The following is a 14935-nucleotide window of genomic DNA, read 5'->3' as shown; positions in this document are numbered from 1 at the left end:
TTGAGAGCAAACATTAGCTGTCTATGCAGTAGGTAAGAAAAAATAGTGGTTTGAAAGTGTTTTTCATTTTCTTTTTAAATAAATTTTGCTCTTTCACCTTTATTCATAAAATACAGGCTTGTTATAGATTTGAAAAATTACAGAAAGTCATGAGGCAAGCAATTCCTCTACCAGTCTTTTCCTATAGAAAATCATTTAGAAATAGCCACTATTGAGATTTTTGTGAAATTCCTTCTAGTTTTTTCCCCAAACAGAAATACATAAGATATACATAAATTGGAGTTAAATCATCTAACAGGTTTTTCTCCTGCTTATTTTACAATGTTTTATTGTGAGCATTTCTCCTATGTCATCCAAAAATTATCTGAAAACTTAAATTTTAATGCCTGCTTAATTGTTCCATTTTATAGTTATTTCATAGTTTATTAATCATCCCCTCCCCTTTACTGGGTTCTTATATATTGTTTTAGTAGGAAAGGGATCTTGTTTGGTACATATGGTAACATATGGTGGGTGTGCTGTACAATAGCCTCCCGTCCTCATTTCGTATTATATCATCATGTTTCCATGGTAATACGCCTTTTCTGTGTGCATAGATTTTTATGGCTGCTGATGAAATATTTTCTCATTTTCATTTTCAAGGGTCCCCACTGACGTGGAATTGCCCAGAACACATTCCTTTTGCTAAGCTTTCTTTCCTGACTCCTCCCATTTCTCAACATTTTTTTCTCATCCTTCCGTTGGGTTGGTCCCCCATTTAGTCCTTTCCATTCCAACATTCCCTTTATTCTGTCCACATGGAAATGTGAGCATTGTGTGCATTCATTCAAACCCTCAGGTAGATTGATTTTACTTACCTGTTCCTTTCATTCTTCTCAGTTACCCTTTGTGTTGCTTTCCATTCTTTAACTCTTAACTTTTGTTCAAGTTTAATTTCTTTTATTTTTCCTCATGTCATTGCTATTTGGGGAGGGAGTTTTCTTTTTGGAAGTTCTTGGTGAAAGTAGATTTTTTTACAATTGAAGGAGAAAATGATAAAGGCCTGCTTCCTCTTGTGTTTTGCAAACAGATGGATATCAGTATTGACGAACAGCAAAGAAGAGGCTCTGACCATGGCCTTCCGGGGAGAGCAGAGCACAGGGGAGAACAGCCTGGAAGATCTGACAAAAGCCATCATCGAAGATGTCCAGCGGCTCCCAGGAAATGACGTCTGCTGTGACTGTGGCTCGTCAGGTATTAGTCCCCGTACTTGAACTGGCCTATTAAACATTTTTTCTCTTTCTGTAGAAAATAAAATGAGCCAGTTATATAAAAGCCTTGTGTCCTCTGGACACACCTAGATACACAGCACATATTCCCAACGTGGCTATTCTCACCACTAAGCTGTCCATACCGATGCTGTTTTCTCAACCTGGAAAGCTCCCACCTGCTCTCCTAAATGGCCATCTGCCAAAATGCCACCTTTCCTATAAGGCCCAGTTAAATAAGCACCGTGAACATTACAGAGACACTAAGGGCCCTGGAGTCACTGTCTGGATAGTCCATGAGCCCTTTACTATTCTGATCTGCAGTTTCTTCATCTTAAAAGTGAAATAATAAACCTCTTATTATGAGAACTTAGTGAAATGGGGCAGATGAAATTAATTGGTACATGACTTTCCTTCCTTCCTGCTCAGTGAAACCCTCCCTAAGCTCTGTACCACATGGATGTCACCTTCTCCAAGCTTCCATTTTCAAATAGCACTATATTACCTAGGTATTGGCAATAGCTAAGATTGAGTGTTTCTACCTTACTAAGGATTGTTTTAGGTGTTTTGCTTACGTTATCTCTTTGAATCCTTACAGAAGCCCTATCTCCACTTTACATACAAAGAAAATAGTTCTCCGAGAAGTTGAATGAGGTTGTGTAAGATCACACAGGTAGTGGGGTCAGAATAGGGATGCAAACATGGTGTTTGTGAGTTCTGTGGTATACCCTTTATCTCTACACAGTATACCATGAGCCTCTCAGAATTCTCAAGTTTTCTACCATTTTCATGTACAAGTTTAATAGTGACTTGCACTATGAGGAAACAGCAAGCATGTAGTAAATGCTGAGGTATTGACCAGTCAGAACAAAGCTCGACATACACAGAACCCTGAAGATTTTGGTGACAGGGTGGTAATTTCTCCCACTGTTCTGGAGCCATTGGAGGTTATAGGAAAAAAGCCTTAGGTCACTGATACATTTGACATCCAATATTTATCAGTGGTCTCACTACCAAGAAGTGCTTATGGAGAAGCCATAAGCAAGAGTGAAGTGATTCGGCACCCATAGCACAGTGATTACGGTGCCGGCCACATGCACTGAGGCTGGCGAGTTCGAACCCAGCCCGGGCCAGCTAAATAACAACAACTGCAACAAAAAAATAACTGGTCGTTGTGGCAGGTGCGTGTAGTCCCAGCTACTTGGGAGGCTGAGGCAAGAGAATTGCTTAAGCCCAAGAGTTTGAGGTTGCTGTGAGCTGTGACACCATGGCACTCTACCGAAAAAAAAAAAGCAAAACAAAAGTGAAGCTAATGTTACTTGTAACTTGGAGGTCAGTGATGGCTGCAGAACCCAGGCTCTTAAGAGCAGCACTGATAGGCCTTCCATCCATTGCTGCCAAAGATGGTAGCAGCCATGAGAGAATGTCTCTCATGAGGCCTATGGATGTCGCCTAGGATCTCTTAACTAAAGCCTTTCTCTGACTCAGTGCCTGTAGCTCAGCGGCTAGAGTGCCAGCCACATACGCTGGAGCTGGCGAGTTCGAATCCAGCCCAGGCCTACCAAACAATGACAACTACAACCAAAAAAAAAAGCCAGGCATTGTAGCGGGCGCCTGTAGTCCCAGCTACTTGGGAAGCTGAGGTAAGAGAATCGCTTAAGCCTAAGAGTTTGAGGTTGCTGTGAGATGTGACGCCATGGCACTCTACCGAGGGTGACACAATAAGACTCTGTCTCAAAAAAAAGAAAGAAAAGCCTTTCTCACGCTGTCACAAGGATAAAGTGCTTAATTTTTATTTCAATTTAGTGCCAAAGGGTAGCTTCTGTAACAGCCTCTTGGCTAACCCACAAGCATCCTGTCTTCTGTTTAATTCTTTCCTTCACAATAATTCTTAACAATTTTTACTACAGCTGTTTTAATTTCCTCTGTAGTTGGCACAATAAAATGATATATCTTGTTTGTTTCGTTGTCTTCAACATTCTTTCCACAGAACCTACCTGGCTTTCCACCAACTTGGGTATTTTGACTTGTATAGAGTGTTCTGGCATCCACAGGGAAATGGGAGTTCATATTTCTCGCATTCAGTCTTTGGAACTAGACAAATTAGGAACTTCTGAACTCTTGGTAAGTAGTAACCTATACTTTAGAATAAAATTTTACATTTATTATCATGAATATATTTAGAATATTTATTTGGGTTTTTGTTTCTGCTGATTACAAAGAATTTTAATTCCTGGATTTTTTTAATTTGTGTGAATATTTAAAATGTAACTTTTGTGGTTACATTTGATATTGAAGAAAGAGTAAGTTATACATTTCTATAATTAGCTCAGTGAAACTAGCTCTTTTCCTTTGGGATGGACTTTTTCAAACTGCTTTTTTCTTTATGAATTAGCGCTTTCATATGGTTCATACTATAATAGCAGTTAAATTGAAATGTTCACATTCCCTAGGGGCTTATGTTATTAAAAAATAATGACTAAAGAGTTTTCATCAGTTACATTGTTAATTTATAAATTTGTGAAAGTACAAATGAATTAGAAGAGTGGCCCGTTAACTACTATCATAAAACCAGTTATTATTTAACCTATAACTCCTGTAGGTAGTAAGGGAGAAAATTTGTGAAGTTGTGTTTAGCTTTATAATACAAAAATGATTATGAACATCCTTTAGTACAGAAATTGTGTTGCCCTATCTCCCTGACTTATGTTGATGAAACTCAGTTTGATAACTAGTAATAGGAAACTCCAAATCCTAAACACTTGTGCGCCAAAATAAATCTGAGATTTTCCCCCAAGAGGTGTGAACATTTCTTTGCGTTGATCTCAAAATTACACGAATGAGTAGAGGCCCTTTGGTATAAATTTTCTGGAATGGTCTTAAACACAGAAACAAAATGCTTCCTGGGTCCTCTGTTGCCTGCAGCATCTTAATCTGTACTTAAATACAAATTAATTCTATCTCCTTTTCTTTCCTGAAAGTAAATTTGTTCAGTATAAGAAAGAGACATGATGGCAGTTAAAGAACTGTTACTGTTCATTATGTCTTTAGCCTAGATCCACATAATGGAACTTGCTCTGAACTAATCTTGGATAGTTTGTGTGTGGGTAGAACCAGGTCCTAGTCTATTCTGGCATTTATGACATTGTATTTGTACACATTGATTTTTTTTGTCAATGGCCCCACTTGACTGTGAGCTCTTATGGAGAGGGAACATGTTTTTCCTATCTCTGTATTTTCAACACTCAAAGTTCAGCACCTGACACATAATAAATACTCTGTAAATATTTGTTGACGAGATGATTTACATTCTAAGTCAAATGAGGGAAAGTATATGCTTAGAAATCTCAAAAGCAAATAATAAGAAACTTTTAACCAGTAGTAAAGAGTTTGCTGTATTGTGCTTTGTTACAGCTGGCCAAGAATGTAGGAAACAATAGTTTTAATGATATTATGGAAGCAAATTTGCCCAGCCCCTCACCAAAACCTACTCCTTCAAGTGATATGTAAGTATTTCTAATATATTGACTAATTTACCGTTCTGTAATTGTTTTTGTACCCTCTTAAAAACTTTTTAGTTGTTTACAGTGTTTTTAATTCCATTATCAAGGAAAGATAGAGCAAAGAGAGTATTTTGAAATAGATTTCTGGGGTGCATAGACGCTTCTCACCACTGCCTGCCCCTGAGTAGCACAGCTGAGCACCTGCTCTGGAGCTCAGCTCTTCATGAGGCAGGTGTGGCTGGAGGGAACGGAGCAAGAGGGAGATGGGTAGGCGGTGCCATGCGAGATGGAGATGCAGCCAGGTTATGTGGGGCTTCCGAGGCCATGGGCCATACTCTCAAGTGTGATTGACATGTTTTAAACAGGCATAGCATGATCTGAGTTATATTTTAAATGAATCTGTTTAACTCAGTGATTCTTAACTAAGGGAGACTTTGGCCTTCCTGGGGGTACTTAGTAATGTATGGAGACATTCTTTTGTCATGACTTGGACAGATAATACTGGCACCCAGTAGGTAGCGGTCAAGGAGGCTGGTAATCCTCCTACATCCTACAGTGTGTAGGTAGGACAGCTGTCCACCACAAAGAATTACCCAGCCCAAAATGTCAGTAGGGCGGAGGTTGGGAAGCCCGGCTGGAGGTGCTGTGTATGGACAGTGGAGGGGAGGTGGAAACTGGTCAGAAAGAAGCTGCTATACCAGATCCCTGAGAGGTGATGGTAAGTTTTGAGTAAATTGGATGAAGATAGTAGCAGTGAATGTGATATGAAAGTAGTTGAATTCTCAGTATATTATGAAGGAACAGCCAATAGGATTTGCTGATCAGTTTAAATATGAATGTTTAAGAAAATTGTCAAGATGGCACCCAGAGTTTTTGGCCTAAGCATCGAGGTAAATGGACAGTACCGTTAACTGAAATCGGGTAAATGAGAAGAGGACCAGGCTTGAGGGGACAGAGCAGGGAAACTGCTGGATCAGCCATAGGACTAGAATTTCTAGTATCCTGATTTTTAGACAAATTTTCCATTCTCCCTATTGCCCCAATGTCAGAAAGCCTTTAATTGTGAGGGGACTGTGTGTCAAGTGCTCAGAAAGAGCCACTTGAACTGAACTGAAGACGCTGATTCCTCAAGAGAAGAAAAATGCATCACTCCCCCTCAGATCTTGGACGTGTAATCCACATAGTTTCCCAGTCCCACACTGCACTCTGCAAGAAGGACATTCTCCTTTCCACAAAACTCTGAAAACTTTCCATTGGTCTTTCAGAATTGTTATAACTTTTCACATTTCTTCATATATTTATATGTACCTGAGTTTGAAGTATTTGTGAATAGCAAATTTTTCACATCATTGGTAGAGGTAGAAAAGAAATGTGCTGTGATCTATGAGCCTGTTAATTTTGTAACTGTGTATGTTTATTACCTGCACATTCCAGTAAATGTATATCAGTTTCTTTTTTCTGTCTCTGTTCTATGGAACAACCTGCTCTAAAGCTTAGTTCAAATGTTGAAAAGGAGAGTGTCTTAATTATAATAACTCTTCTCAAAGAGAAATGATGATCAGAAAAATGTAAGCTTTTTTAGCACTTGGAAAATAAAAATCTTTATTTTGTTCTGTTTTAGGACTGTACGGAAAGAATATATCACTGCAAAGTATGTAGATCATAGGTTTTCGAGGAAGACCTGTTCAACTTCCTCAGCTAAACTGAATGAATTGCTTGAAGCCATCAAATCCAGGGATTTACTTGCACTAATTCAAGTCTATGCAGAAGGGGTGGAACTAATGGAACCACTGCTGGAAGCTGGACAGGCAAGCCCTCGCTAAAATCATCGGGTTAAAAAGTAATGTGTGGCTGGGCGCAGTGGCTCATGCCTATAATCAGGGGGAGTCTGAGACCAGCCGGAGCAAGAACGAGACCCCATCTACTAAAAATGGAAAAATTAGCCAGGCGTGTGGTGGTGCTTGCCTGTAGTCCCAGTTACTTGGGAGGCTGAGGTAGGAGAATCACTTGAGCCCAGGAGTTGGAGGTTGCAGTGAGCTGTGGTGATGCCACTACACTCTAGCCCAAGTGACTGGGTGAGACTCTGTCTTTAAAAAAAAAAAAGTAATGTGGAGGCTGAGTGTAGTAGTTCACATCTGTAATGCCAGCACTTTGGAAGGCCAAGGCGGGAGGACTTGAGGCTGGGAATTCAAGACTACCCTGAGTGATAGCAAGGCCCTGTCTTTACAAAAAATAAAAAAATTAAAAATTAACTGCCTTGGTGGGGCACAACTAAACTCCCAGTTACTCAGGAGGCTGAGCTAGGAGGATTGCTCAAGCTCAGAAATGGAAGTTGCAGTGAACTGTGATGTCTACCGCACTCTGCCTGGATGAGAGCCGGACCCTGTCTTTAAAAAGGGGGCAGGGGAGGGGAGTAAAAGATTACTCCTTTTAAGTAATAGTAATGCCATATAATGAAGTGCTTATAAATCACTGGAGACCATATCTAAATTGAGAGGATTTGAAAGTGAAAGGGGGTGCTCTTTTGCTCTTTTTTTTTTTTTAATTGTTTTATTATGTTTTATAGGTCTTTTCTTTCTTCTTTTTTTTTTTTGAAGTCTCGTTCTATTGCCCTGGGTAGAGTGCTATGGCATCATAGCTCACAGCAACCCCAAATTCTTGAGTTCCAGCAATCCTCTTGCCTCAACCTCCCAAGTAGTTGGGACTACAGGTGCCAATCAAAATGCTAGCTAGTTTTTCTATTTTTGTAGAGAATATGGTCTCACTCTTGCTCAGGCTGGTCTCAAACTCCTGAGCTCAGGAGCCATGGCCTCCCAGAGTGCTAAGATAGGCATGAGCCACTCCACCCAGCCAAAAGGGTGCTCTTAATAATTGCTTGGGGGCAACTGATTTAAACAAAGCTGCTCTAAGCAAACAGGGCATGCCATCACCCTATTAATACTTATCCTTCCCTCTTTATCTTTTTAGGAGCTTGGGGAAACAGCCCTTCATCTTGCAGTCCGAACTGCAGACCAGACATCTCTCCATTTGGTTGACTTCCTTGTACAAAATTGGTACGGTTTGGTTCTCTCTGTTGAAATACCTGGATATGTGTAATAAGTTAACTCAAACCAGTTCTGTCAGGGGTCAAGACCCAGAATTAGCAAGTATTTTCTGCAACAAGGCAGATAAGGAACGTTTTCGGCTTTGCAGGCCATGAGGTCTCTCTCACAGGTATTCACCTCTGCCATCGTAGTGTGAAAGCAGCCGTAGACGGTATGTGAACAAATGAGCATGACTGTGTGCTAGTAAAACTTTATTCCTGCCTTTATAAAAATAGTCAGTGAGCCACATACCATCTACAGGAGGTAATCTGCCAACCCCTGCCTTGATGAATTTAAAATTCTATCTCTGTGTCCAAATTTTGCTGCTCTAGAAGAGGTTAAAAGAGAGGACATAACAGCACAGGACTACCAGATTTGTGAGTTTTCATCATTCATAAGTTTAATGTAAGAGAGCAGCGTATGTAGCTGGATCAACAGCTGATTCAAATTTGGGACATACTGATATGAGTGTAATATTGAAGAGAAGTTTGGACTTGCTGAACTGATAAGGAGGAAGCAGAGCTTGTCCAAAGGAGAGTGGTCAAAATAGTAAAGGGATTTAAACCCATATGTGAAAAATGGCACCTTAACACAAGCCAGATTGTATGTGTTCAGGCCTCTTTCTTAGAGGCAATGCTCCATATAACATAGTGGTGAAGAGCATTGGCTCCAAAGGGAGTCTGCCTGTGTTCACATCCCAGCTTCATCATCCCTGTCTTGATAATCTTAAATGCAAGCACTTCTGCCTGTCTGTGTTTTCATCTGTGTTTTCATGTGTGAAATGGAGGCTATTAATAGTACTTATCTCATCCGATAGTTGTAAAGATTAAATAAAAGAATACATGTTAGTGCAAGATACTGCCCATAGTGGGCACTCAATAAATAGCTGGTTATTATCATTATATTGCTTATAAATTTATGTGTCATGTTAGAAACATTGTACTTTTCTCTTTTGATAAGTAGATTTCAAGTTTGACTCAGTTGCTAGCACAGAAACAAACGCCTATAGTTTTAAGTTATAGAGTGAGTCATTTCTTCTAATGATACTATAATTTTTCAGTGGGAACCTGGATAAGCAGACAGCCCTGGGAAATACGGTTCTACACTACTGTAGTATGTACAATAAACCTGAGTGTTTGAAGCTGCTTCTCAGGAGCAAGCCCACTGTGGATATCGGTAAGAGTGTGACCAAGTGTCTCTTTATAGTAAGAGCATTTGTTGTTCTTTAGGTAAAACTGAGACTTGCATGTTACATTGTAACTTATTTGTGGTTCCCTGCCATTTAAGATGTATCCTAGATAATTATAGAAATTTATTTTTTGCCTATTTCAGTTAACCAGGCTGGGGAAACTGCCCTGGACATAGCAAAGAGGTTAAAAGCTACCCAGTGTGAAGATCTGGTAAGCAAAAATAGAAGTAAGCAATTTATTAGACATCAGTTGCCTTAAAATGCCATTCAAAACAAACTGAAATTGAAGATTAAACAGGATTAAACAAGTCCTTTCACGTAAGGACTGTATTACATTTTAAAGAGTGGTAAACTTTTGTCATCCACATTTGAGTGCAGTTTTGGCATAGGAGCTGAAAGGCATTTGAAAGGTATTGTTATCAGCAAGGCTTATGGATGGAGGTCACACTTTTTACTTTCTCTGCACCTTACCAGTAAAAAATTACTTGGGGATCCAGTTCCAAAAATTGGGCAAGTAAAGCCCAAAATGTAGTGATTTTTAAAACTTTAAATGTTCCACCCTCCCAAGACTCTCCCCATCCTTCTGTGCACACTCACTGTTTTGACCCTTCTAGTCCTTACTTAATAACAGTGCGTGTTCATGTTAGTATGATTCTCTTTGAGTTTCTGCTAAGTGCCAGTTCCAGACCCAGAGGTTGTAGTTTTATATTCTTAAAAAGTTCTTTGAGACAGTTATCCCTGCTCCCATTTTATAAATAAGAAAAAGGGACCACAGATTGGACTGGGACATTAAAAGCCTACCTCTTAAACTTCTCAGGCTGATTTTGCCTTTCAGCTAGGAATTTGAAGTTTTGAAGCCCACTTGATAATATTAAGGAAGCTTTTAATTGTGCAAAGAAGTCAAGTTCTCAAAATAAAGAGGGGTCTTCCTATAATTCTTTGCAATTCCTCTTAAACTTGTTGTGTAGGAATCCAGTTTGTCTAATCAGAGTTTTCCCTGTAATACAGCTTACTGATCATTTAAAATCAGAAATGAGGTAGGATTTTCTCAGTGTTTTTATAATATTGGGATATTTGGCTTTTTTTTTTTTTTATTTGAGACCGAGTCTCAAGCTGCCGCCCTGGGTAGAGTACTGTGGCATCACTGCTCACAGCAACCTCAAATTCTCGGGTTTAAGCAATCCTCTTGCCTCATCCTAACAAGTAGCTGGGACTACAGGCACCCACCACAATGCCCGGCTATTTTTTGGTTATAGTTGTCATTGTTGTTTGGCGGGTCCAGGCTGGATTCGAACCTGCCAGCTCTGGTGTATGTGGCTGGCGCCTTAGCCACTTGAGACTAAGCATTTTAATTAAAATGATATGCATTTGCTGTTTCTTCCAGCTTTCCCAAGCTAAATCTGGGAAGTTCAATCCACATGTCCATGTAGAGTATGAATGGAACCTTCGACAGGAAGAAATGGATGAAAGTGACGATGATCTGGATGACAAAGTGAGTGTAAATTATGTCCCCAAATTCCTCAGCACTTCTGTTTCTCTACTTTGTATGGACAACATGTGTTTTTTGTGAGATTGATTGGTCTTATGATCCAGTATGCCAACTCTGTATTTATTGCCCGGTCTTTGATCTTTTGGGGTGTCACTTAAAGTAATATTAATCAAGGTTTTCCAGAGAAACAACCACTAGGGATTGGAAGAAGGAAACAGATCTAAGGAATTGACTCACACGATTGAATGCGTTGGCAAGTTCAGAGTCCACAGGGGAGCACAGCGGGCTGGAAGTCCTAGCAGGAGTTGATGTTGCAGTCTGAAGGCTAAAGGCAGTCTGGAGGCAGCGTTTCTGAGGATAGATAGGTTAGAGCTTGCCAGGCAAAGGGAGGAGAAAAGCGTCATTCCAGGGAGGGAAAACATCGCATGCCAAGGCAAGGGGTCGTGATAGAGCCTGGGTATCTGAGAAATGGTGAAAAGCTCCGTGTGTGAGGTGCACTCACCTGGCTGGGTGTGCAGAGGTGGGCAGTTGCCCTGCAGAGTCAGGAAGGCCAGATCAGGAAGGGCTTTGTGGACCAGGTTTGGCCTTTTGGTTTTTATACAAGCGGTCATAAGCCAACAGAGATTCATTGTCAGAAGAGCAAGATTTTGCCATTTCTGGCCACTGGGTGGAAAATGGGCTGTAGCAAAGAAACTGGAGTTGGGGGCCATTTGGATGCTAGTGCCACTGTGGGAGCTGGTGAGCACCTGCACTAGGAGTGGGCGTGAAGGGATGTTTCTGAGGTGTCAGTGAAGAAACTGGAGCTTCCAGATGACACTGAGTTGTCAAATTTGGGCAGCTAAGCGCATGCTGATGTCATCACCGTGAGTGCAAACACCAGGGACACCTCACGGGCCATTGAAAATGGTTTATAAATCAGTGTAACTGGCTTATTGTACCCTCAATGAATCCCCAACAATAAAAAAAAAAAAAAAAAGAAAATGGTTTATAATCCAAGGGCTAGGATTGGATTTACAGATCTGTGAGTGTACTTCCTAAGAGGACGTAAAATGAAGTAAAGAATGAGAACTTCAGCATTAAAGAGTTGAGCAGGGAAGAAACTCAATGTAACATATTACAGATGGGCAGATAGACTATTCAAATGTTGGTGAAAGTGTCCTACATAGGAAAGGTATTTGTTAACCCAAGGTTAAATCTGTGACCTGATACAGCACTTCTGAATACTGCTGCTTATCCCCAGCCAGTGTTTCACTAGTGTGATTGCTGATAGTGTTTGTTATAAGAAGCAGAAGTATAGTATCTAGATCCTTCTCTCATCCTGTATTGTCACTATGAGGTTTCATGGCTGGCCTTCTAAAGTGCAGAGAGGCACAGAAACCCGGATTATCACCTGAGCCCACCCTGCAGAGGTCCTCTGTGAGCCCAAAGAGTATCTTTATTATCATCTCACCCACTGTTATTTCATCTGCCAGCCAAGCCCTATCAAGAAAGAACGCTCCCCTAGACCTCAGAGCTTCTGCCACTCCTCCAGCATCTCCCCCCAGGACAAGCTGGCACTGCCAGGGTTCAGCACTCCAAGGGACAAACAGCGGCTCTCCTACGGGGCCTTCACCAACCAGATCTTCGTCTCCACAAGCACAGACTCACCCACATCACCGACCACAGAGGCTCCTCCTCTGCCTCCCAGAAACGCCGGGAAAGGTAGGGCTCTGAGAAGGGCTTTGTAACTCTATCCTTAGACCTGGCAATCTGCCCAGCTTTGAGCTAAGAATTGCCACATTTGAATGGCAGAGTATGGAATGTGTTCTCAGGGCAGCTTGAACTAGGGACCTTGTGACTTGCCAGGTACCAGCAGCAGAACAGGTCGTGCGTGGGCACTCTCCCTGCATTATCTTGTGTTCACCTCATGATAATCCTAGGAGGAGTGTGTCTTTGTGCCCATTTCACAGACAGGGAAACTAGGCTCAAGAGGTAGAGTGACTTTCCCAAGGTCACACAGCCAGTAGAGTTGAGATCCATCTGAGGTGCACATGGCTCCAGAAACTGTGCTTTTGATGATATGGGGTGGCATTTTGATTCTTTGAAAAGTTAATTTTTGCTACACCAAATGAAGATGCTTTTGAAGTGGTGGTGGTAGTTAGTAGTTAAGAACACTTGCTTTAGGAGGGGTCCTAGGTCAGCTCCTTCTCATTTTATGGTCTCAGAAGGAGGTAAGTACTACAGTTACTGGCGCCATGCAGGTGAGGGGGCTGAGCTTCAGAAATGCTAAGGAATCAGCCTAAAGTTCTTAACTGCTTGGGGTTCTAACTCAGGTTCTGTATGACCAGAGTCCACACTCCTACACTCTCTGAGGACAATTGTTTTTCTAAGTGATACTACTTGGAAAATAATATCTCCCAGAGGAGGGTTGATCACGCAGTGTGTTGTCATATACTTCTGTGGGACTAGCACCTCAGGCTAATGGTCCAACACCCTGTTCTGCAGCAAGAAAGCGCCTGTCCTCTGTCCCAAGTCCACAGCGTGCCCAGCTCAAGAGGTCAGCATGTGTTCCCACCTGTACAGAGACAAATGTAGGCAGAGAAATGCCACCATCAGTGCGTTGCCCCAGCTGGGGCGGGGGATAATTGAGAGGTCCCCAGAGTTTGGTTTAAGTTTAATTTGTACCAGTAAATCCCAATGCAGGATTCTGCCTGTGTGTGCGGCTCATGCTGCCGCAGGTTTCAGGGCCGTCTTAGTACACAATGCCATGCCTATTTGAATCACACTGGGGCTATTTTCTGGGAAATGTGAGCTTTATTCAAAACAGTGTTTTTTCAGAGCTTATTCTCTATTGAAATAGTGTTATAAATGGGAGCTGTGTTCTTAGAGAGACCCCAAATGGCCTCATAGATCATAAAGTAATAGAGAAAAGTTAAAATGGGGCTTTGACGTGAGAGTTTTCCTTAAAGATAACCAACTGTCATAACAGCAATAGTGCCTGTAAGCCCAAGGTTTGACCTGCTGATGTTTTCTTACCATTCCATACATTATACTAGAATGTTTTTTAAATATTTAACTTATCAACCTACAGATCTGTAATGTAAGAACACTGCGTTGCCACTTCCCTCTGGGTAAAGGTAGCAATCTTATCAGGGTGGCAATCTGACAATAGTAAAGATTCTCTTTCTGTGCCTACAGAGGAACATGAAAAACTTCCAGACCAAGTGCAATTAATAATGGAAGCAGCGACTCTGAAAGATTTCATGTCACCTAATGAATGATAAGTTACCGACGTAATAGTGATGAGCAATGTAGACAGGCATGGCCTATCCATACCTGTTCTCAGAGACTCCAGGTTGCTGAGAATCCTGAAAATGACAGATAGGATAAAGTGATGCTGGGGGCCAAGAGGATACAGAAACCCATAAAGTACACTGTCAGATTCAATGCCAAGAGCATCTCTCCTACCTTGAATAAATTCTTACCAGCTCTTTACTAAAGACCCAGAAGGTTTAGCTGTAGCGACCACAGTCAGTTAAGGATAGTGTGGGCTTACCCTTCCCCCAGAAATTGTATAATTGTAAACAGAAAGCTACCCTCCTAAAGGGGTTTTCCTTGGCCATTCATAGCAGGACATCCCCTTCAGAGATTAGGCCCGTCTGCAGGTGAGACATGAGGTGTGTGGTCTTCTTGTGACTTTTTTAAAGGACTTGAAACATGAGCTGTCCTATGGCTAGCTGAGCTCACGTGTCCTTAACGTTTGGAAAACTGATAATATTTAGAATGGGGTTCTTAGAAGACATTGTTAAAGGTCAGCCGATGCTGTGTGCCCAGAGAATTCTTCTCTGTTTTGTGGCCTCTATGTTTTTTTCATTCCCTTCTTTTGAACTGAACAAACTATTTTCATGAAAATCAGGGTGTCCCAAATCTGTCTTTTGGGTTGCTCGTTATCCATGGCAAGTAAAGCAGAGGTCTCTGTCTGCAGCAGAAGTCATTTCTACAACTGTGAATTTAGGGGTTTGAAGGATGATGGGCTTCTGATGAGGCAGAAATAGGCAGTCATAATAAAGTTCCCACAAATAAGAGGAATACAAAAGGGAAGAGTATAAAGAATTACTCTGAATCCAGTGGAGGAATATTTTCAAGAAACTCCAGCTGCCTCATCAAAATTCAAGGAAGTTTGACCTAAATTATCATCAAGCAAAGCTCCCTTGTGCTTAAGCAGTGCTCCAGGCAGAGTCTCAGAAGAACTCCACGATTCAGAATCCCAAATTCACCATCCTTAAGCCACATAAAGAAATGTTTTTCTCCTGAGCCCCTCTTCAGATATACAGAGTTCAGAGAGATTAAATCTATAAAATTAATTTAGGTGTGAAGAAATTTCTCATTCGTGATCAGCAGCTTCCTTCTGCTCCATCACCACCACCACCACCCACCCTGCTCCA

The 14935-nt window shown here is 41.3% G+C and overlaps 1 protein-coding gene across 1 annotated transcript in view; it reads left to right on the top strand.

The window, feature by feature from the left end:
- Positions 1 to 14935, top strand: part of ASAP1 (ArfGAP with SH3 domain, ankyrin repeat and PH domain 1) — a 356486-nt gene that overhangs the window by 288924 nt on the left and 52627 nt on the right. The window contains exons 16-24 of the mRNA XM_053558755.1: positions 1070 to 1233; positions 3238 to 3371; positions 4662 to 4753; positions 6372 to 6558; positions 7718 to 7803; positions 8894 to 9009; positions 9166 to 9233; positions 10407 to 10514; positions 11984 to 12212. Coding sequence (XP_053414730.1) covers positions 1070 to 1233; positions 3238 to 3371; positions 4662 to 4753; positions 6372 to 6558; positions 7718 to 7803; positions 8894 to 9009; positions 9166 to 9233; positions 10407 to 10514; positions 11984 to 12212 — 1184 coding nt within the window. The remainder of the gene's footprint in view (positions 1 to 1069; positions 1234 to 3237; positions 3372 to 4661; positions 4754 to 6371; positions 6559 to 7717; positions 7804 to 8893; positions 9010 to 9165; positions 9234 to 10406; positions 10515 to 11983; positions 12213 to 14935) is intronic.

The sequence above is a fragment of the Nycticebus coucang genome, chromosome 13, assembly GCF_027406575.1.
Source record: "Nycticebus coucang isolate mNycCou1 chromosome 13, mNycCou1.pri, whole genome shotgun sequence".
Classification (NCBI taxonomy): domain Eukaryota; kingdom Metazoa; phylum Chordata; class Mammalia; order Primates; family Lorisidae; genus Nycticebus; species Nycticebus coucang.
Note: the sequence above shows the minus strand (reverse complement) of the source record. Positions and strands in the feature narration are given on the sequence as shown.